Source organism: Panthera tigris, chromosome C1 (assembly GCF_018350195.1).
Source record: "Panthera tigris isolate Pti1 chromosome C1, P.tigris_Pti1_mat1.1, whole genome shotgun sequence".
NCBI lineage: Eukaryota > Metazoa > Chordata > Mammalia > Carnivora > Felidae > Panthera > Panthera tigris.
The window spans coordinates 196076823-196101391 of record NC_056667.1 but is presented as its reverse complement, the minus strand read 5'-3'; the positions used below and the strand labels follow the sequence as shown (position 1 = coordinate 196101391).

The following is a 24569-nucleotide window of genomic DNA, read 5'->3' as shown; positions in this document are numbered from 1 at the left end:
CTGCCACTCCCCGCGATCACACTCTGTTTCTCTCTTAAAAATAAATAAACATTAAAAAAAAGAAATTTTGTGGAGGAAGATAATTTTGGATTTGCTGAATTTTAGATTTCAGAGGAATATACATGAGGCAATACTCAAAAGGCATTTGATAGTATGAGGTTGAAGGGCAGTTACTCAGCAAATACATATTGAGTGTCTTCTATGTTTAATAACCACCACAAGCACTATCAGTTCAAACACTGAGTAAGACACCATCTCTGCCTTTAGGACAAAGCTCATTTTTTGGACTAGGGAGATGAATAGATACCGTATGGATAATTAGAATGCAATTATCTTATGTAATGCATCAACAGAGTATGGACAGAGTGCTGTGATTGCACAGAAAAGAAAACTCCATCTTTTGGTTCACCAACATCATTCTAAAATGGTTTAAATGACCAGTAGCTACTTACAAACATGGGAAATTATTCCAAGCACAGTTTGGACATTTCATTGAAATGAGGGCTTCACCTAGAGGGAACAGAGGGAGACTGTTAATTATAGTGAGAATAAAATCTGAAGTTACATATCTATTTGCCAGGTAGGAAGAGTCATTGAGAAGCCAGTGAGGGGAAACACAAAATATAATCCCAGAAGCTCAAATAGGAGATTCAAGACACATGAAAGTTTGATAGTGGCCAAGAAATTAGGAAGATTTAGAATCAAAGTCCACTGGCTTTAGTGATTCAGAGGCTACTGATGACTTTATAAAAATGTTTTAGTAATATCAGAATGGAAGTGTTTGAGATGGTGAGAATGTATTAATATTTATCAAAATAAATGCAAAATACTGGTCTTCTTCTATGAATGTATATGTTTTACATACTAACTCATGGTTTATAAGCATACAGATGAACTAACTCATCATAGAGGGAGTAAATGTAAACAGTATTTCTGTGAACTTGATTTTTAAGAAATACCAAAGGAGTGACAGGAGGGAAGTGGTCTTCAGGGGCTAGTAGAGCCATTAGGTCTGGCAAGGATTGTTGATGATGTTTGAAAATAATTTTCAAAAAAGTAGTAAGGACATGATCTAGACTTTGAAGGGGCTGAGTACATGAGAATAAACACGAGGACGACAGCAGTTCCTGGAAATTCTCAAACACTGCCTCTCCTCAACCCTGCTCCACCACCCCCATTATCTGATTCACTTTTACTTTTCCTTCAGTTATCAGCCAAAGTGTTCCTACCTCAGGCAGACCTTCCTATCCAACTTCATCCAACTAAATTTGGCTCCCCACATTATGCTAGCACACCATTCTGCTCCGTAGAATCTACCACAATTTGTAAGATCTTGCTCATATATTTGTTAAATGTCTGTCTTCCTCACCAGACTACCAGTTGCATGAGGATGATAGGCACCAAGAGAGTGTTCTCCACTTTACATTCCAGCCTCATCACAGTGTTTGTACATGATAGGCTTTTTTCCAATACGTATTAGATGAGAGACAGAGGGATAAGGTGGAGCATTCCCAGAGTACATGTCTTAGAGATGAAACAGAGGATATCAAAGTCCAACATATGTTGCCCAGTATGTGGATTGCTATAGTAGAGCACGGATCAAGATTTGGGGAAATTGAGGTTATACTTCTAGAAGAGTTTGCTCAACTTGGGATGAAGAGGAAAGAGCAATTTTTTTTAAATTTTTTAATGTTTATTTTTGAGAGAGAGAGACAGAGCATGAGCAGGGGAGGGGCAGAGAGAGAGGGAGACAGAATCTGAAGCAGGCTCCAGGCTCTGAGCTGTCAGCACAGAGCCCGACGTGGGGCTTGAACTCACAAACAATGAGATCATGACTTGAGCTGAAGTTGGATGCTTAGCCAACTGTGCCACCCAGGTGCCCCAAGAGTGATGTTTTAAAGTAGATGTCAAAATGGGAGAAGCTTATGTAAAGGAGAATATAGGATAGACTTCAAAAATGAGGCTAGTAAAAAAAAATGAGTTTCAAAAACAGTAAAAAGTATACAGTCTTTTCTTCCTTGTCCGGTGAGTTAAAAGTTCCTAAAGGATTGTGAGCCAAGGGGAGTGTAAGGGAATTATGGTTAAATTAAGTTGAGAGGCCTCAGGTTTGCTTATATAAATAAGGGGAAGAAAGCATAGTAGGTTGATATGTTCATAGTAAAACATAGTATCCTAGGACACAATGCAATAGGAGTGACAAAGGGTAAGACAGAGATGAGGAAACTAGTTTACAGTGAGCTACAGGTAGACTTGTTCAGTGCAAATTCACCTGTTTCTAGAGAAACAGCAATAAGAAACTGCCAAATTAAGTAACCGTAATAGCGAACAAAAGCTTTTTGTAGTATGTAGTCCTGTATCTTAAAATGCAATTATGTATAAATATATTATTTACATGAATGTTTTTGACTAAAAGTATTTTCTTATAATTTTTAATGCTGTCACACAGCGATAAAGATTTTTCACAATATAGAGATACCTTGGTTCAATGTATAGAAATTCTTGGTTCTGAAAAATAGAAGTTAGTTTGCCTCATATTTTTAGAAATGACTAATCCTGCCTTGGATAGCTTTTATTTAACACCATTTTGAAAAATTATGACCATGAAATAAGTGACTTTATGTGTACCTCAAATACAATTTAAAAAATTGTGTGTGTGTTTTTTTTAGCAGTATAGTGAAATTTCTATGCAGCTATGAACACCTTGCCTTGTTACAGTATTTCAGTTCCTCTTGTGACCAGCGTCATAGCATGGGTTTGTAAGGTGACTGGAGTTAGAGATACTATCTTTGACTATGAAAAAGAGTGGTCTGTTTGTCCTTTGGGCAAAACAAAGTGATTCCTATGTCAGATGAGGGCCACTGACCTGATTCACACTGTGCTTTACTGATGAGGGCTTTGGCACAGACCAGCTGGTGTTTTATGTTTTTTCCTGTATTCGTTCAAAACCAAGAATTAATGTGCTCTCTGATATCCTTGTGACTTAACATACATTAAACATATCTCTTTCCGTAAATGTGTTTTCCTTCATCAAAGTTTTTTGTTTTTTTTTTTTTAATGTGAGCATTGAAGTATTTTACCAGGTATATTGACATACGGCTCTCTGGTTACTAAGAAAATTCATTTCCTGAATGTGAAATGCATTAGAAAATGCTGCTATCATTGTATAACTAAATATGTTGGGGCTTCAGTGGTTACTGTTAATAATTCTGACTCAAAGCACCTAGTAGGTTAGTTCTTGGTAACATAAGAACAGGCTGATGTGGGAGAATACACTTCTCTTCTGCAAAGTTTTGCATGTATGAATAGTTATTACCAAGGTGGAAAGAAAAGAGAAACTCTCTGCTTTTATCTTTACTTTTTCTCATCACTTGAATTCTTTTTAGTCTCCTTGGTGCCCATGAATAATCTTTTCATTAAACGATGACATTCAAGTTATTGCATTTTATTTTCTTCAGTAAAAATTTTCTGTCTTTATCCTCCCCCTGCAAAAAAAATTTTAAAAAAATTCTTACCATGTATCTAGGACACTCGTGATTTGTCTTTTGAATGAGTCAAAGCTGAGAGAATTGTGTAAGGGCAAATGTTAGTGTTACGAGTCAGATAATTTGAAGACTGATCATCAGCCCCTCATGATCTAGGATACAGTCAGAGCATGAATTTGATTCAGTATTTCCCCTATCTCCAAAGGTACGATCTACCTTATCTTCTTGCTCGCTTTTAGTCTTGTTAGAAATTTATTAGCTTTTCTCGCCTAAATCAGAGTGTGGAGGAGGAAGAGATTTGAGTCTGAAAGGCATATAAATGCTTCCTCCACACTATCAAAAGTCAGATATTAATTTTGCTTTGGATGAGACTGCTGGCACGCTAACCTCGCGTTCTCTTTGCAGTGGGTAAACCTCACAAGTGCAACTACTGTGGACGAAGCTACAAGCAGCGCAGTTCACTGGAGGAGCACAAGGAACGCTGCCACAACTATCTCCAGAATGTCAGCATGGAGGCTGCTGGGCAGGTCATGAGTCACCATGGTGGGTAGAAATGGCATTCACCATTTTCATTCCCCCTCACTACTTCTGTAGTTCTTTATGGGTTAAACAGTTCCTCTACCCTTGAGCATGAAGATGAAATCTTACTCTTTTTTTCAAACAATTTTAGATCGCGTTAACTTTGCCTGGGATTATCTTCTTAAGCACTTGAAATAAGTTGAGCTTTGGGACCCTTGACAAACAACCTATAGTGAGTTTTTAGGATACTCCCAAAGTATTTCTGATAACATGTGTTTGAATTAACATAATAATGGCAGCCGACCTTGAGTACACCAAAGGAAGAGAGCATTTACTCTTTCTCTTTCATTGGCTGTGCCAAGTAGTTAGAAATGGTTCTATGTAAGTCTGTAGGGTTCCTAAAAGAGTTGGTTGGTTGTGTATTTTCATTTCTCTTGGTAACTGATTAGTGATATAATTGATCTTTCTCTAATCAGCTTTGTGATTTATCTTGGGAATTACTCATTTTGCTTCCTACTAGTATAGGGAGCGATCTAGATTAAAATTAGGCACCCACTTCCCTCCACAAAAATCAGAACCCAAGCAAAACATCCTCATCTCCATAATATACAATAGCAGGTAGGAAGGTAGTTTCTAAGGTTTATCAATTAATAACTCTGTGTTACTGAAAAATTAATGTTTGTATATCAGCCTTACAAAGGAAAGTTATGAATTTCAATTCTTTAGATTTGGGGCATCTGTTTTGTCCTAATTATATTTTTATGCTGATTAATTTTATCCTTCATATAAGTACATACGGAAGTCTTATTGTTGCACTTCTATCTTTTATTTTAAAAGATTTAGTCAATATCAAATAGTATAATTGGGGAATGCTATAGTCATTTTTAAAATGTAAATATCTATTTAGCAACTTATATACAGCTCAAGGATTATTTGTGGGGTTTTTTTGTGTTATTTTATGTAGTACATACTGTGGAACTGTGTTTATTGGACAGCAAGTGATTATTTGTTGTCGAATTGGAAATTTAAAATATTTACTTTGCTACCCTGAATAATTGAAGCATTTCTTCTTGAGGGTAGTTTATATAATCTAAAGAATTATATAATTCTATTTGTTGAGAATGAGTACATTTATTTTTATATTATCATTATTAACAGTTTTAAAAACCTGTCTGTGCTTTATGTCTTAGTAAATTTGATAGTGCAAGCTTGCATCACCTGGGCTTGAGGTGTAGCATGGGGTCCAGAGCATGGAACTTAAAATGCTAAATCTCAGAGTCCAGTAAGCCTGGCCTGGCTGTGTGGCATCTGTGTGCGTCACATGCTTGGTATGAGAATTAAGTGGGACTGGATGTGAAATAAACCATTCTTTTCACTATTAGATTTCAGGGCATTAAATATTAAGAAATATTAAATGTTCCATACCCTATAAAGTTATGTTACTTATCAGCATTAACAGGCATTTGAAGTTTCGTTTGCCTACTTGAGCACACTGTTTCTGTTTAAATTGTTTTTAGAGGTGGTTTGAGGCAGGGTAACTGATGGAGGCTTGAGGGCATGCCGAAACTTAAGATACCTTGTGGTACTAATTTTTCCATATAATGTTCTCTCATTGCAATTTTGACATTGGATTGGGTTAATTATATTAATTTATTTTTCATTGAGTTATTTATGAAACTCTGTTGCACACACATCTGAATTAGAAACAGAGTCTCTTCTAAAACACATTATGTTGTTATGGGAAGGTAAAGTGTACATAAATAGTCAACATTTAACTATGCGTTGGCAAATTAACCAGTTATAGAATAAGCGCTGACAAAAAAATTTAAGCAGGTGTATTTGAGGAGGGGAGGAGACATTTAAACAGCTATAGCTTCAACCTCCATTTCTCAGATTGCTTAGCCCTCGACGGTGAAAAGCCTTCTATAGGTTGCTGTAAAACTGGAACTGAATGGGGAAAGTGGGAAAGACAGTCAGGTACTGGGTAGAGCAGGGGGCAAAGTGTATGGTGAGGGTGGGAGAACGACATAGGTTTAGGCCCATTTATAGGCCCAAATACTCGTTTTTCCACCATGTTGGATATAGTTTTAAACATTTAAGGTTATATTAATACCATTTCATACTGTACTTCTAGGTATGTTGTAGTAATAATTTGAGATTATCCTTAATCTCCTTCTCCTTTTGTTAATATTCTTAATACAGAATTGAGTGTATGGGGTAGGAACTGACCAAAAGAGAAAAAAAAAAAACATGGACAGAATATTCTCAGAGTTCATCATTAACCTTGTCTCATATACATAGCTTGGCATGTGTCTCCTTTGAAAGACGGCCACGGTGAAATTCGTATTTATCCCCATCCCTCTCCTACTATCCTGCTTATCTTGTCTATTTTTTTTATCTTATCTTCAGTGGTAGGGGTGGCCATTACCATCATTGTGGCTGCCATTAACTCTTTGAAATTCATTATTATTCTTTTTTTTTGGTTCATATCTGACATAGTTATGTCTCCTAGCCACTCATTCCTAAAACATGTTCTTCCCCATGTTGGCTCTTCCAGGGAGGGACATGTCTGAAGTCAAAGAGGCACTCTTTCACTTCATTCAGGAAACATTTATTGAAGGCTTGCTATGTGCCTATTTTTATGAAACATTCTGGGAATATAAAGATACCTGGATGCAATTTCTTTCTTACATTTATAGTCTGATAGGAAATATGTACTTTTAAAAAAAGATAAATAAAATGAAATAAATGCTGTAATAAAGACATATACATACTTCTGTAGGAGCACAAATGCAGACCTGACCTAACTCTGTCTAGAGAAAACAAAGAAATCTTATGTGCAGTGTTTGATTTGTACATCAGGTTGAGAAAAATCACACAAATTAGATTCACAGAGAATGTACGTTCCAGGCAGAGCACTTGCCATAGGCTAACACTTGGAAGTATAAAAAAACATTCGCAGGTTCCCGGACATTGAACATAGTTGCATTTAAAGAAGTGATAGGAAATAAGTCTAACATAATTGGTTGCAATGCAAAAATGGAGCCTTTTATGCTAATACAATGTTTGAATTCCACTGGAGTAATCTGATTTTTCTCTTGTAAAGAAAAATGTCACCAGTGTAGAATATAGGAGAGATGACTGACTGAGGGACAAGGAGAGACTAGAATTAAGAATGCCAAGGAAAAGACGAGAAAACAGGAGCAGGAGAAGAGAACTGGATGAAACACTAGAGACATGTTTTGGAGATAGAATAAGAAGTTTTTGACTTTGAGGGAAAAGGAGAAAATTCATGACTTGTAGTTTTGGAAATAAAGATAATAATAATTTTATGGCAGATTATCTTATTTGAAAATTATCTTTATGCTCATTTCTCAAGGCTCTTTAGCTTGAAGAAAAAGCTTTAAAAAGTGAAGTATGTAATTAGCTTTTTCCCCCTTGCCAGGAGACAAAAATGAAAGCATGAACCAAAAGATAGCTAGCTTTAAAGCAAGGACATATATTATTAAGTTTATGCTTTGAATTATTTGAGAAAGGGAAGTTCTTTATTACAAGTCTGGGAACATAATTGAGAACGTGTAAACTCTAGTAAGTTCCTTCAACTTGTTTCCATCCGGTAACATTATTTCCTCCATAAAGTCATTCAGTAAAAAAAACCTTGAATATTGTATTTGTCTTATATCATAAAACGTACTAGAGACACAAATAAAATGCAATCTGTACCCTATGGTTACTTACCAACTACTGTTAGAAATAGACCAGTAAACCAACACAATAGTCTGATAAGCTTTACAGGGGCATGTAGGATAGATGTCTAAACCAGACGAGGTGTCCAAGAGAAATTTCTGGGGCAAGTTTTGTTTGAGTGAAGATTTGAAAGACAACACAGCCATCCATGAAAGGAGTCTTTTGTGCAGAGAGAACAACATGTGTGAAGATATAGAAGCCTAAAAGATTATGGAGAGTTAAGGACCAACAAGTAACTGTATAATTAGAGCCCAGTTTGTACGGGCAAAAGAAATTGGAAGGTGATAGGCCAGAGAAATAGTCTGTGAACAGAATATCAAAGACTTATTGTGCTAAGCAAAGAATTTTGTATTTTATCCTAAAAAATATTATTGTATTCACATTTTATTTCTAGAGATATAGGAGATAAAAGAATCAAGAGAGAAGCAAGTAGACCATTGCAACAATCTCCTGATTGGTCAAGTAGGGCTTAGTAGCCTGGCATAAACAGTTAGAAATTGAGAGCAACTATACATGTAAAATCTAAAATACACAGTACACTCATGTATGTGTATTAGGAGGAGGTGAGAGAAGGGAAAGGAGACTGAGTGAAAGGAAGAAATCTAGTATTTGTCATAGATATTTAGCATGGATGATCAGGTAGATAATGGTGCCGTCTAAGTAGATGGAAATTGGAAAAATAGGAGAAAGTATGGGGTGAGAAATGGAGATTTCGGCTTTTGAACACATTACCTTTTAGGCACTTGTGAGAGACTGCCAAGTGAAACTGTCTAGGAGGAAGTTGAATATATAGATCTCAAATTCTCAAGAGAAGTCTGGGTAGGAAATAAAGATTTGGGAGTCATCATTATATAGGTTGTAACCTGAAGTAATATGTTTTCTAAAGTTATATGGGTAACTATAGAGTGAGACATCTAGAAAGCCAAGAAAACACCAGAAGGAAAAAAAGAAAAAAAAAAAAAAGAAGAGCCATGAAGATAAGTAGGAGCAGAGAATGGAAAATGGAAAGAGTGATTTCAAAGCAAGCCAGTACTGTCAGATGTTATCAAGAAAATAAGATAAACTGATTTTTTTTTTTTATTTGGCAACATGGAGAAAGTCTGTGACAATATAGATGACATCCATTATTTTTCCCTGCCCTACAAAACTTCCTTCTTCTTTTGATAACCAAACTTCTATTTTCCTTTAGAGAACTGTCCTCCTATTATATGAAAAGACTATAAGCGTAGCTTCCCTGCCCTTTCCTGGCCAGGGGGTGGACATGTGATCTAATCTAGACTGTCTTTTTGGATTTTGAATTTGAGTGGATTGTTTGGTAAACATGGCTATGTTGGGAACACTCTTAGATGCTTCTGTCTTTAAGATTTATAAATGTGATGAGATAATGAAATAATGCAATTACAAACATATTTTCCTCTTGGCTATAACTTCAAAAATAAGGTCAAGGAAATATCTGGTTATGAAGTTTGCTCTAACAAGTAAGATTAGCTTATTGGTATTTTCTTAGCCTAGATAAATCTCTCACTATGTGATTGATGCATTATTGAGTTAACTTAAGAACTTGTTTTCTGTTTCAAGCCCAAACATTGCACCCAGACCCATGAAAGAAAAAAAAAAAAAAACAAAACATTCAGATTAGTTATGTAATTGAGAAAATGTATCAGATCTTTTCCCAATGGCAGACCTTAAAAATATGTCAAACTTGTTTATCAAAAGTCAACAGTCTAATTATCTCAACAAAAAAAATAGTATAGTGTACTGGCTAAGGGCCCAGGCTCTAGAGCCAGGCCACCTAGGTTCAACTCAACATATTCCGTATGAACTAGACATAAACAGCAAGGAGTCTCTGGGTTTTTGTTTCCCCATCTACAAAATGGAGATGGGACTGATCTCAAGGGGGTTATTGAAAAGATTAAATAATTTAATGCAGTCTTAAAACAGTACTTAGCACATAGTATATATCAGTTACTATTATTATTGCTGATATGGTAGAAATAGGTTCAATATTTGATATGTGGAGGGCTGATGTTAAATAGAAGCAAGACCAGAGCTCTGACAAAGTCATTGTTTTCAGTTCACATGAGCTTCATTGAACTTGGGACAAATCATCTGAATTGAGGTGGATGTGGTGTGGGACAGTTCGCACACCCAGGTTTCGTTTTGAGTGTTAAATGTGTGCAAATATGAAAATTCAAGGTTAGACTTAGAGCAAAACTGCCAAGTTTTAGATTACTCATTTCAAAACTAATTATTATATTCAATTTGGGGGCAAACCCTGTTAACCAGTTTTGCTGTTTTTTTAACAAAATTTACAACAATAAACTTTTTTTTTCTTTCCTTCTTTCATTTTGGATCCCAGTTTGTGACATATTTTCATCTTCAGTCCATACATAGCCTGTTTTTTAGCTTGACAGTTATGTTAAATAATGTAGTAATTGCCTATGAATCCACCACCCAAAACAAAAATTAAGACTTTGACAATAATCTGTATCTAACTAATGGTTCCAACCACATCCATTCTCGACTGCCATTCCATCCTCCTGGCCACCCTTGTTTGAATTTTTTGGTCAGCCTTTCTTTGCTTTCCTTTTTAAGTATTTGCTTTTACTTTAGTTATTGGCTAAAGAGAACATAATGTTTCGTGTAACATCTTGGGATATAATTTTTTTCCACTTGGTAACATCATGGATTATATCAGTATAGAAAATGACCCGAGTATTTCCTTCTTTCTGAATCTCATAATCTCCTTTTACATTAACATCCAGTAATTGCAGAATCTCTTGCCAATCGTAGCCATATCTTATAAGGTTGAAGATTAAATTCTTCTGGTCTATCCACTAGAATATACTAAGTTAACCCAAAATTTAGATTGGATATAGATTTCTTTAAACATGTCCAAATTAGGAAAAGATTTTTCTGTTGCCATTTTTCATTTCTTCAAAATCAGCAACCTGTATTGGTTATTAAGTAGGTCACCTGAATGGTTCACCAGATTTTCTTAACTTTCATCTCTTGCTTTCTCATTTTACTTTAGTGTCTGGTCTTATAAATGAGAATGTATTGTGTTTCACACAGTGGAACTCTCCTTTACAAATGAAAGGAGCAGAATAAATCATTTTACAGTGTATGCTGAACAAGTAAACATATTCTAAAATAGGAATCCTGTAGGCTCCCAAACGGCCCTGGCACAGGTACAATTAGAGAAAGTAACGATAATCAAGAATAAGTTATGGTCTTTCCTGTGAACTCTGGCTTCAATCATTGATCTCATCTGTCTCAGATGTTACTCTATCCTTAAACATCCTTTGACAGTATTTCTATGCAAAAACTTTTGTGAAATCCTCTTTCTATACTATGAATGTCAATATGTAATGTCAATATCTGTGAACTACTCTATTAGCCCCTAGCAACTTAGACAAATGTGATGCAGAGGAAGCAGCTTTGGAGAGTTTATGTCAAATGAGTTAGAGCAGTTTAGTGAACAAATATGCCAATTTGGAAATGGAATGTTTTATCCTGCTGAAGAGCTCTTTTTAAAATAAATTGGAGTCATAAAGCTGCCACAGTTTACTGTGTATAGACATGTTCAGAATTGAAACTCCTTCATGAAGGCTGCTTTGTGCAGGTATTTATCTACTACCAGTAGGGCTAATAGCTCACTTGTCTCATCAATAGAAAATCTGCTACAGGAAAATACATGGGTGAAAAAAAAAAAAAAACCTGGTTAAATATCGTGCTGTTATTCTGTGTGTCTGTTTAAGCTTTCCTGCAAAACAAGTTGACTTACTTAATTTGTTTTAGAAAAATAAACTCCAAAAGCCTTGAGAATAGTGCAGTCTTAAAGTGGTATTGATTTTAATCAATGTTAAAAACACTTTCAGAGGAGTAAGATGAGAAACAAGATGAACATGTTTGCCACCAATAGTGGCCAACAGTTTGTCATTGATTTGAGAACGACTCGAATAAAAACAAATCCCCTCTGTGTGTGTGTGTGTATGTGTGTGTGTAAAATTAAAGAGTGTACTTTAACACTAAAGGTTATTCTTTCTACTTTTATCCAAGCATACTAGCTGATGTTTATCTAACACATATTGAGATGGCAAATCCAGCTTTGTATCTTTTTAAAATGTTGAAGAAATTATCAGATTGCATTTTTTGTATGGTTTTACATAGTACCTCCTATGGAAGATTGTAAGGAACAAGAGCCTATTATGGACAACAATATTTCTCTGGTGCCTTTTGAGAGACCTGCTGTCATAGAGAAGCTCACAGGGAATATGGGAAAACGTAAAAGCTCCACTCCACAAAAGTTTGTGGGTAAGCATTACAAATGATTTTACTTCAAAGGTGGTTTTAATGAGAAGTATGTTCCCATGTATTAGAACTACAGATGGTATATTTCAGTTCAAGAGATAAATACCCATCTCTTTTGTCCATTATTCATTTCTGCTTCATGCTGTCCCATGTGTACCTCCCTCCCTCTCTCTGTCTCTTTCTTTCTCTCTCTCTCTCTCTCTCTCTCTCACACACACACACACACACACACCTTTAGATATATGGGCCTAGGAAATTAAAGAAAGACTGATAGAAGTTGCTACCTCAAAACTAAATTATAAAGTACACTAGTATGTAAAAATGTCATTTACAAAATAAAGATACTTAAGGAGAATGGTGTCATCTGTTAGCCAGTTTTGTGATGTTTTCCAATTTGCACTAGTTCTAGGTCTTTAAACTGTTTTCTTTACATGAGATTAACGCTTTTACTATTTTATCTAGAATTAAGAGAAATATTTTCCCCCAAAATGCTGCATTAGAAAAATAATGCAGCGACCTACATTCAAGATCTTGCATATTTGGATCTTTGTTTTCATCTGGCCTATGGTTTTGAAACAAAAAGTTAAATATACTGTGCTTAGACTTTTCTTTTTCATTTCCAAGCCCTTAGATGCAAAAAACATCTAAGTTTTTTAAGAATGTATAAAAGATAGTGGGGTGCCTGGGTAGCTCCATTGGTTTTAATCCTCTGACTCTTGTTTTCAGCTCAGGTCAGTATCTCAGAGTTCATGGGATTGAGCCCTGTGTAGGGCTCTGTGCTGACAGTATGGAGCCTGCTTACAATTCTCTCCCTCTCTTTCTGCCCCTCCCTTGCTCGCATTCTCTCTCTCCCTCTCTCTCTGTCTCTCTCAAAATAAATAAAATTTAAAAAGAATATATAAAAATAGTGATTCTATATAAAGAATTGCCATTAATTATATATGTAATATATCTATTCTTATAGATTTTATTACTATAAAGGGTAAAAATTAGAAGAGAAAAATATTCAAATAGATACTCATATTCTATTGTCAAAGAGTATTGTGGAACATCCTGATATGGGTTGAGTGATGACCGGTAGAAAATCTTTGGTTATTTCAGGGAGGGAAGGCTAATAAAATTCTTTTACTCCAATAATCAATCACTTAGAGAAGATATCCTTTCAATCTGAAATCGCAGAACTAACAAATCACCAAAATACCATTTTAAGACAAGCTGGAGAGATTTATTGACAGAGCTCTTTGAAAAAAAGACTAGAGAATGGCCCTAAGGGATCACAGTTGATACTGATAAAGCCCCTGCAAGAATACTCAAAGGCTTGCCTTGGGCCCTAAGTAACTTTTCTTCCAGTCTTTCTTCCTTTATATAAATTTTTTTTTTTTTATGTCTTCTGAATCTATTTAGTTTTGTTCTTTGTAACATTTTCAATGTTTACTATGACTTAGAAATGCTATTCTCAATTTGATTTGATTATGTCCTTAGAAAAGGGGGACAGATTTTTTCCTAATTACATATTGATTTTAAAATAATAACATTAGATTCTTATTAGGAATTTAATGGTATTTTTTTATTTGGATTATCCTTTCGAGTAGTATATAAAAAGCAATCACACATTGTCTCTGTGATGGTTTTTGAAATGAAAATTTCATCACTCCACACTCACTATAAATTCCTTTTTACCATGCCCGTCAGTTAAATACTATTCTTTGACCTTTTCAAGCCCTACAGACCAAAGATCCCTGAACTTTCTATCTTTTTGTGTTCTCCTCTCTTTTTATTATCAGCTTAGATTCCATGGTTAATCATGTTTACTACTCTGTTGCCAATATTCTTGACTCTCTTACTTTGTTGTCTTTCTATCACCTTCTCCTAGTGAAACCCCACTAGGAAACCCCACTCTATTGAAAGCAGAGAAACATCTGTCCCATATCTACAGGGCTGCTAATACTTTTGGAGAAAATCCCACAGCCTTACAAATTGGTCACTATGAATCAGTGAATAAGTGATCTCAAATATCAGTTGTTCCATCCACATTGTAGCAGTCCTACTTTGATCCCATTCCTGCATAGTCCTCTCTCCTGCTGAACTCTATAGCCATTTCAACATTTATTCTCCACAAACATGGTATCTCACTTCTTGATGGTATTCTAGCTCAATTTACAGGGAATAAAGTCATTTGCAATGATTTCAATATAATATTACTAATTTTATAAGGATTAAGTGCATTTATAGGAATATTTTCTTTTTTTCCTCCTTGTTTCAATGAAAGAAGTATCCCTCTTTTTAATTAAGGTTAATTCCTCTTCTTGTGCCCTGGAATTCTTCTGTCACAGCCTCCCCCCTGCCCCTCCCGATACATTACATTTTATTATTCCTTTTTCTCACTTGTATTTTCAGTCTTCCCCCTCTATTGGCATTTTCCTTTTAGTATTTAATATGATAAACTCTCATCATTTAAAAAAAAAAATTCCCTCAAAACCAAATCTCCTTCCTGCTACTACCTACTTTCTCCTCTTCAAAAAATGGAGTGGTTGAAAGAGTTCTCTATGCTTGCTTTCCATAATTTCTTTCTTTCTACTCATTCCCTAGTCTATGCAACCTGGTTTTCTTCCCCATGAAATGATTCTTATCAACGTCACCAGCTTCCATAGTGTCAAGTGCAGTGGACCCTTTTTAGACTATCTTATATTAGTCAGAGAGAACATTTGCCACTCTTGAATAATTCATTGCTTTTGAAACACTTCTTTCCTTGGTATCCATGACATTGATCTCTTGCCTTTCTTCTAGCTTCTCTGCTCCTTCTCAGTCTTCATTATGAATCTACCCTTAACAGCCATGCAGATGGGGCAAAAGTACTAATGAAGGCCTCCATTCATATGCCTAAATGTTTTAATATTTTAAATTAAGCTGAAAAATTATTTTTTTTAAGTTTATTTATTTTGAGGGAGGGAGGAGAAGGGACAGAGAGAAAGAGAGAGAGAATCCCAAGCAGGCTCCGTGCTGACAGCGCAGAGCCTGATGCAGGGCTTGAAATCACAAACCACAAGATCATGACCTGAGCTGAAACCAAGAGTCAGATGTTTAACCACCTGAGAGACCCAGATGCCCCTAAGCTGAAAAACTATTGTTCTACCTTCCTAACTTGGAAGACTGAGTTCAAATAAATATAGAATGCTTTGATCCTTTAGAGTTCCACACCATACCTTGACAGCATGAGCAGAACCACTGCCTGACCTGGAGCCAGCCCTCTCTCTTAGACCCACTTCTGTTTCTTTCTAGTACCAAAAGGGGCCTCATGCATATGCATGTGGACACCTCAGCCTGCACATTCAGTTTCTTTTCACATTGCACCCCACACACAGCACATAAAGAGTAGTGTATTAGCCTCTCCTCAGGCCTAAGTGTGTGCATACCAGGAAGATAGACCATATGAAGAGGACTATGCTAACCCTTAGTGCAAACTCAGTGCCATTTGGGAAAGGAATTCTTCAGTCTTGGGTATCCAGGGTATGGTCTAGGGAGTAATCTCCAGACAGGCATATTCCTTTGGCTCTACACATTCCTCATTCCATGAGGAGCAAGGGACTCTGTAAACATGGGGCCCAGTGCAGGAATCCAACTTGCCTTGGTCTGTGGGCAGGCATAAAAATCTTGGTGTTCTCCCAGGTTCTATTTTTGACCTTCTCATCTTCATACTTTACCAATGCTTGGGTTATACCTTTTATTCTCTTGGCTTCAGAAGTTACTTTCTATCAACTGATGACTTATGTATCTACATCTCAAGCCCATATCTCTCTTCTAAATTTTAGACTCTACTCAGCAGTTACTGGACCACGACTATTACTCATAGTTTTCCGAAATTGAATTCATCATCTTTTCTATCTGCTATCCACTAAGTTTCCCAGATAAGAAACGGGCTCCATGCTTAACTTCTTTCTCTTTTTCATTCTCTAAGTCTAGATAATCACCAAGCCCTAGAAACTATATTTTCTAAATTTCTCTCCATTTCATCGGGTTTTCTCCATTTCCACTACCACTATACTAATTCAGGCCACCATGATCTTTATAGCAATAACCTCCTAAACCATCTTTATAAATAAATATCTAGTCAAGTCACTTTCCCATTTAACCCTATTAATCTGTATTGCTCTCAGCATGAAATTCAAATTCCTTAGCTGTTGAATGAGCCTTGTTATTATCTTCTCTTTCTCATCTATTTCCACTGTCAGCTATATACTGAAATTTAAGTAATCCCTTGAACAAGTCATACCCTCTTGCCTCTGAGCTTTCCTGCCAGCTGCTCCACCCCCACGTTCCTTTACTTGGCTAATATTTGTCATCACATTCTTATCTCTGATGCTACTTTCTTCAAGAAGTCTTCTTTTACTCCCTTAATATATATTCCTTTTATTTGACCTCATAGCACATATCACACTGTATTATAAATGATTCCTAAATCACTGTCACTCTCTCTAAACTGTAAGCTCTTTGAGAATATAGATTAGGTTTGTCTAGCTTAACTTTTTAAGTCTTAACATTGCAGTATCTTAAATTGGATGCCATGAGATCAGGTCTCATCATTTTTTTCTTCCATTTTCATTACTCCGATTATAACCCTAATCTCACTTTGGGGACCTCTTTTCAAACCTGAAATAATACTAGTGATCCAAAAGTGCTTTTCCAGAATGCAGTTCTGTAGATAAACATTTTTTTATCAACATTACAAATTAGTCATCCATCTATAACAACATACTAAACATTTATAAGAAGTCCACATATATTTTTAAGAAGCCTTTATCTGTAAGATTTACCTATGAAAGTAACCAGGCAATTAGTAGGAGACCACGTTGTCTTAGTGGCAGAATTTTAAAAAGATAAAATACACCGTCCAAAGCTGGAAACATTTAAAGGAGAAAAATTAAAATGACTTCTCCTGCTTTATGCACAAGGCTCTTTTACGGTTAATCTTTAGACACTGTGTTGAAGTAAAATACTGATTTGTTGAAGTAGATATTAAAGGGAAAACTACAAAAATACTTCAATCAAGATAAAGCATGGAAAACTAACAATGGGTGTACATATCAGCACCATTGCCCATATGTCTAAACAAGGAAGGGATGGTGTAAAAATGATGAATTCCCCATTTCAAGAAACAAAACAACAAATATATTATTTTCCAAGTTTGTAAATAAACTACTTGTGGAAATAACTCCTGTTTTTAAATAGTCCTAAATTCCATTCAGTTTATCAAACAATACAACTTTTAACAGTGTTTTAATGGTGTCATCTTTGAATTCTCTAGGGTGACAAATGTCGACTCTATAATTTTTTTTTTCTAATGTAGCAGTTAAATCAACCAAATTAACCATATATAACAATGAAGTGACAGATGTTATAATCAGATCACTCTCGCTTTTATGCTCTTTGTGGCTTGGTCACTGATGTCTAAAATATGCAAAACAAGCATAGTCTCTGACTTATTTTCACCTGGTATTTCTGCTTTTGCCTACAGTTGCTGAGCTCTAGACAAGTGGAAATTCTAATTGAGAATGAAAATAGGATAACACACTCAATCATACCTTTCTGGCTAGATGCATTTTCATGATGGCATTAAAACAAGTGCAAATGGCTTGTGAAATTCTTATTACTAATCCTTTTTGCAGGCTGAGAGTATTTGAGTCTTAGCAGAATTAAAGAGCACAAATGCTTGATCTAAAGAATATCATATTATAGAAAATGGAGACAATTAACTTTGTACATTTATATTTTAATCCAGTCACTAATTTTGTTGTATTTTGTTTGTTTGTTTTTTTACTTTTCTTGCCCTCCCCCTTTCAGGGGAAAAGCTCATGCGATTCAGCTACCCAGACATTCACTTTGATATGAACTTAACATATGAGAAAGAGGCTGAGCTAATGCAGTCTCATATGATGGACCAAGCCATCAACAATGCAATCACCTACCTTGGAGCTGAGGCCCTTCACCCACTGATGCAGCACCCGCCAAGCACAATCGCTGAGGTGGCCCCGGTTATAAGTTCAGCTTATTCTCAGGTCTATCATCCAAATAGGATAGAAAGACCCATTAGCAGGGAAACCTCCGATAGTCATGAAAACAACATGGATGGTCCTCTCTCTCTCATCAGACCAAAGAGTCGACCCCAGGAAAGAGAGGCCTCTCCCAGCAATAGCTGCCTGGATTCTACAGACTCAGAAAGCAGCCATGATGACCACCAGTCCTACCAAGGAAACCCTGCCTTAAATCCCAAGAGGAAACAAAGCCCAGCTTACATGAAGGAGGATGTCAAGGCTTTGGATACCACCAAGGCTCCTAAGGGCTCTCTGAAGGACATCTACAAGGTCTTCAATGGAGAAGGAGAACAGATTAGGGCCTTCAAGTGTGAGCACTGCCGAGTCCTTTTCCTAGACCATGTCATGTACACCATTCATATGGGTTGCCATGGCTACCGGGACCCACTGGAATGCAACATCTGTGGCTACAGAAGCCAGGACCGTTACGAGTTTTCATCACACATTGTTCGAGGGGAGCACACATTCCACTAGGCCTTTTCATTCCAAAGGGGACCCCTATGAAGTAACAAACTGCACATGAAGAAATACTGCACTTACAATCCCACCTTCCCTCAGATGTCGACATACCTTTTATTTTTGTTTGTTTAATATTATTACTGTCATTAATTCTTATTTTGTGGATGCAGTGTCATTTACTCTGCCTAATTACAATAAGGAAGAAACAGAAGAGAGAAGGGACAGGGGATATTGTTCTTGGTAACGTGGGAATTTAAGAGCGGTTCATTTCTGCCATGCATAAATATAAGGTATATCATGCTTTGGAAAAAAAATCACTTGATTCATATAGGTTCACCTAAGAGATTCTAATTTGCCACTGATGTTCAGGATTATGATTGAAGGCAAGGAAGTTTGGAGTTTTCTGGGTAGAACTTCCACAGTTTAAAGTGGTATAAGTAATTTTACTCTTCAAAGAAGAAACTGTTTCAAAATGTAAACTTTTTTTTTCCTCTAGAGATCATGGAACACAAACACATGTGTTAATTTCAGTGATAATCCTTGGATGAGTTGTTGTGGGTTCTATGTTTACTTCCCCAATGGAATTTATAATACGGTATGTTATACACTGTACCATATAGCAAAACTTGTAAACTATAGGTAGTTGAGGACACCTACAATACATCTGAGGTCCTGTGATCTTATTTTTCTAAACTTAAGCACTGTTTTCCATAGTTTTGATGACTGGTATTTTATAGACACCCTGGCAGCCTTACTTTTAACACCTTTAATGAGTAGTATTTTTATCTAGTTTTAAGAATAACATATGGTCTAAGAGTGGCTAAGAGGCAGTCAGTAGTTTCCAGAAAGGACCTCTGCTTTTCATAAATTTGTTTTGGAAGTCTTCTTTTAAAGTTGTAATGTGATGGCGGCATAGTGTACATATTTGTTTCTAAAAGTATGCTTACGATTGTCACTTTATCAGCATTTAATCAGTGTTAACCAGTCAGCAGAAACATATAATTAGGCTAACCGTAGAAGTAAAAAAACTACTCAGAAATCCCTTTTCTGGTATTTCTCTTTTCCCACTGATTTTTTCAAGCTGTGACCACCCAGTGTTCTATCCATAGTCCATCATCCTTTACTACTTGAGTAGAAGATCATGAAACTCTTTGCTATAGGTTTTTGCTCTCAAAATCTCGGAGCAATTACTAATTTGACCTGAATATGGTAACTTGAACCCCATAAGGTTATGGAACTAGGGCTATTTATTCTAGTATTTCTTGAATAATAACATTTACCACTTTTGGTGCAAGGAAAAGGGAACTTCTTTGTAACCTGCACATTAGACCACAGATAAAAAAACAGCTTATTTTTTACACTTTTTGGGGTCTAGAATGTAACCTAACCTCCAAGCAAAAGTCACCATGTCCTGCACAGTTTTCCATCTCAAAAACATTCAACTACTTATAAGTCCTTGTCAGAAATGAATCTCAGTACCTTAGTAAAAAACAAAACAAAACAAAACAAAAAAACTCTTAATCCATACATATGTTATCATTTTTCATGTGCAAATTTTTTATTTCATTTATAAAAAGGTGCTCTGTTTTTTTATGTGCAGTCCAACAGCATTAGAGGGAAGGGAAAAATGAGATCAATTCAAGTCATTTTGGGGGGACATACCTGGATACAGAAATTGCTGCTTGTGTTGAGGGAGGACAGGCCTGACCATGGCTGGATTATCTGATAGCCATTTATGAGTACTGATTCTGTTAAGCAGTAACTGATAACTGCTCTTAAAAAAATCATTAAATAGGAGGCTGAAACTATGTTTTTAATGCAGAATGATGTGAGAACTAGCAAAATTAGAGACTTAAGGACAGAGAAGCACATCCGGCCCCAATACTGCTCTTGACTCATCTTCTCATTTATCATCTGCTTATTTAAACAGCTTCTGAGCACTAACACAGCTAGAGCTGGGCAAAGATGATTTTAACTCAGCTCTCCTTTACTCGTTCCTCTTATAATTATTTTTGGAGAAATGTCCAAACTAGTCCTTTAAATCTAAGAGAATGCACCAAAACAGAGACATGAAACGTTTTAAATAGAATACTGTTTTTTTTTTTTTCCCCTCCTGCATGCTTTGGTACATTGTGAACACACAGTTTATTCAAAGGTAAAGTATGCTTTTGAGACTTCCTTACCTCCCCCTACACTAACCACTCAAAAAATTGGAATTTCATATTTTTTTTCCCTTTTGGAGGAAGGTAAATAATGTAAGGTTACTGATTTTGTGTTTTACTGCAATTTAAGGAAATGTGGATGGCAGTGTGTTCATAACTTTGGCTGTGTGTGGATTTCTGCTGGCATCATCTATGAATTTTCTTCCTGTTCACTATTTGTTTTTTTCAGTGTATGAACAATCATGTGTCTACCTACCCTGGGATGAAGCTGAATTTTAGGTGGACCTAAAGAGTTGTGTAGTACCCCCATGAAGACAGTACTCCTTTTCTGATTTCATCTATTTGAGAATCTACTTTATCAAAGGGACAATATTTGTGAGAGTGTATTTGCTACAAGCGTATACTTGTACTTTCTTAGCTACATGATATGAGGAACAGAAAGAGATAAAGATGGCTCAGGGTGTGGCAGGGACAAATGAGGACGAGGTCAATTCAAATGTGCAGGTTAGAATTTTTGTGGGCATGGTGCTTTCTGGGAGACTCTAAATGGCTATATTTGCATGCTTCCTTCTTCACAAAAGGAAATATGCAAGTTGCTAGGGCCTAAAAATAAATATGAGGGTCAGACACCAAATAAATCAAATTTTACATAACAGTTATATGCCCAGTTTATTTAGGTGAGATTTCACATTAGAGTACTGGAGGGGCATAAAAATGGGTTAGCCTCTTTCTTCTGGTTTGGCAAAAATTCAGAAATTCATCACATTGCTTCGCCCTGATTTTGCCCAGAAATTTACCTCCAGCTCCTGTTGGAGGTAAATTAGCTGCCTCTCTCTAATAGTGGTCAATCACTTTTAAAAAGCAATTCTAGCCTGGCTTTTTAGAATGGCGAAGATGACCAATAAGCAGATTGGAAGAGATTTCGAGTCGTTAAAACATTCCGTTGAGAATTTTCTGGAGGGACAGAACGCGAGAGACCAGGATTTAGATTTGGCTACAAAGTAGAAAATGGTTTTCCTCCATGCATACAAGCAATTGTATGTGTGTGTCAGTGCGTGCATGTGTGCGTATGGACATACACACTCCTTTGACGAAAAGTCATGAAAAGAAGCAATTAGAGTCACCACATGTCTTGCAAGAGCACTTAAAGAGTTAAAATTAGAGTTCATACCTGAGAAATTTAGTAAACTTACTTTACCAGATTGTATTAAGAAATATTAAAGAAGTTATTAGTATGTCTTTAGGACTAGTTCAACTATTAAACTAAAACCTTGGGCCTTTACAATCTACTTGCAGAATGAATCTAAACAAACAAGAAAAGGATTTTTAAGCTGATTTGGTATAACTTCCAAAACGAAGGAAACAAAAATAACTTTTTAATAGGAAGATACAAAAAAAATGATTAATGTTTACGTGTTGGCAAATGGAAAAAGACAATATTTTAGTGAGCTTGATGTTTTGGTATATAGTTACCATGTCTCAACTCTACACCTCACAAAACTATGAAGTCTTTATGATATGTTGACATCAGTGAAGGCATTTAGATGAAAATATATTTTAACTGATTTTCCAAATGTTATGTCATCCTATCTCCAAAATGATTCTGTAAAGTAGAAAAAGAACAGAAAAAGCTGCAAAAATACAAACAAAAAAAACCTGTATGCCCCTAGTTTCAAGAGAGAACTTAGATTATAAGAGGTACTGACTACATTTTTTTTTTTTTTACTTTGAAATGTTCATTGTACAAGAAGAGATACATTTGTGGTCCTCTTTAGTTATATTTTATATATTATTTTTAGTAAGTACTATCTGTATAAGATTATCCAAAAAAATTCCCCAAATGCAAAAGAAAAGAGTAGGGGTGAAATTAAAATTTGTATATATGAGAGTTATCTCAGAAATGTTTTTAAACCTCCAGTTTCTGCAAAATAATTAAAATATACAGTAACTGGTATCTTAAGATCCTGAGTTTAATGTATTAAATACTTATAAAATTTCTTGATATTGGTGCCTTTTTAAAATGCATTGAGAGAGTGTTGGTTAGCTGTTGTAGCTCTACAAACACTTTTATTATGTATTTTTAAAAACCACTTAAATTTGAGTACTATATAATACATCTTCATGTTCTTAGGGCAAAACTGTTAGAGGAAGTTCCAATCAGAGAATTTCAGCTCATCTGTTTAAAGTAAAAGGAAACTTTGCAACCAGATTTTAATCTTATTAGTTTGATAGTATTTCTGAATACCATTACAAGATCATGTAGGTAAAATATGGCATAGAGGGAAATTTCAGCTGTGAACTGCATTATGGTATGTGGTTTTGTTTTGTTTTTAAGGAAGAATCCGTTCTAGTATCACACAGGCTTTATTAGTGGAATTTTGGTCAATAAAATACAGTATTGTTTTGAAATTTCATTTATAGACTAGTGTTGTCCTAGTCTGAGAATCGGTCTCCTAATCTATTAATGTTTTATGGAATAATGTAAAGAAGCAGGTAATTAATTCTCCTTGAACAAAACAAAACTGAATAGTCATATCACATTGCTATTCTCCAAAGCATAATCTCAAATGGTTTCCTGCCATGATTGTGTATTACTTGCAATGGATGTGTTAGGATATGACAGCTTTTAAAAAATAAATAAAAATGAGCTGCTTGTTATACAAAGCAAATGTCATATGACCAAGAAGCTGTGATATGCTAGTGTTTCTTTTTATCATAGTGTATTGCTAGGCCAAATAATGACACCTTGAATATTTTTATTACATTTATTGCAGTAACCTAAAGTTTTGGGATTTCCATAAGGTTTTTATGTAACATTATATTTCTAGCTTTTTAGTTTTCTCTTGCTGTACTGTAAGTTTGTGAATATTTTTCACATGCACTCTTAGAAATAAGTTCCTAATTCTGTTTATGGGATTTTTCTCCCATAACATTGCATTTGTATATTTTCTGTATAAATTTGTTGTGAATTAACCTTTACCCCATACAGAGAGTGGTACGTGAATGACTAGTTTTCTAAGATGTCCTTTTTATTGTGAATAAGATATAAAATTTAGAGGCCCTCTGCTAAGCCACATAAAACACAACATATAACTTCATAAAGGTACAGATAAGCCAGTTTGCAGTTAATTGGGCCCTTCAAATTACCTCAAGTGACACAGTAAGAAAAGCTTCTCAGACGGGTGGAGGTCACTGAATCCCCTACTATGCACTTATCAGGATTCTACTTAATTTACTGGAAGTGGATTTTTGAAAAATGAATACACTGTAACAAGGGAAGGACTCTGGGTTTTGTTTTTTGTTGTATTATTTTGTGTCTTTTTGTTAAGTAGTTCAATTTCTGAAACTGTGATAAAACATTTTGACTGTCAGGCACTCTCAGATTTTGAACATAAAATCACTTCCCCTTCTGTGTAACTAAGTTCTTTGTTACCTCTTCAATTTTGTTCTCCTCCCCCAACCACCCTTTTCTCCCCGTCCACATCCTTTCCATCACTGCCTCTTGGACATCTCTGCCTCTCTTTCCCCCACTAGTTTGAAGATTAGGTCAACTCTTACTTCCGATTCATTGGTCTCTTAAGTCTTAACTTTTTGTGTGTGATTTTTTGTTGGCTGTATAATTTGCTGACATATTTTTATACTCAAGTGTAGTTTTATATTAAAAAGAGAAGTGGTTGGATTAAAAATAGTAAGGTATATAACCATTGTGCTACTTTCACTTTCAAATATTGGGTACCTAAAATAGGACGCCAGAGATCATGTCATCATAATATGGTATGTTTGCCTTCCTTTTCTGT

At 35.6% G+C, this 24569-nt stretch overlaps 1 protein-coding gene across 13 annotated transcripts in view; it reads left to right on the top strand.

Annotated features, from left to right (window-relative positions):
- IKZF2 (IKAROS family zinc finger 2) overlaps positions 1 to 22391 on the top strand; it is a 160795-nt gene extending 138404 nt beyond the window's left edge. For all 13 annotated transcript variants that reach the window (XM_042995257.1, XM_042995260.1, XM_042995263.1 and 10 more), the window contains 3 exons: positions 3888 to 4025; positions 11922 to 12065; positions 17901 to 22391. In XM_042995257.1, the coding sequence (XP_042851191.1) occupies positions 3888 to 4025; positions 11922 to 12065; positions 17901 to 18625 (1007 nt within the window). In that variant the 3' untranslated portion in view covers positions 18626 to 22391. The remainder of the gene's footprint in view (positions 1 to 3887; positions 4026 to 11921; positions 12066 to 17900) is intronic.
- Positions 22392 to 24569: the final 2178 nt, after the last annotated feature.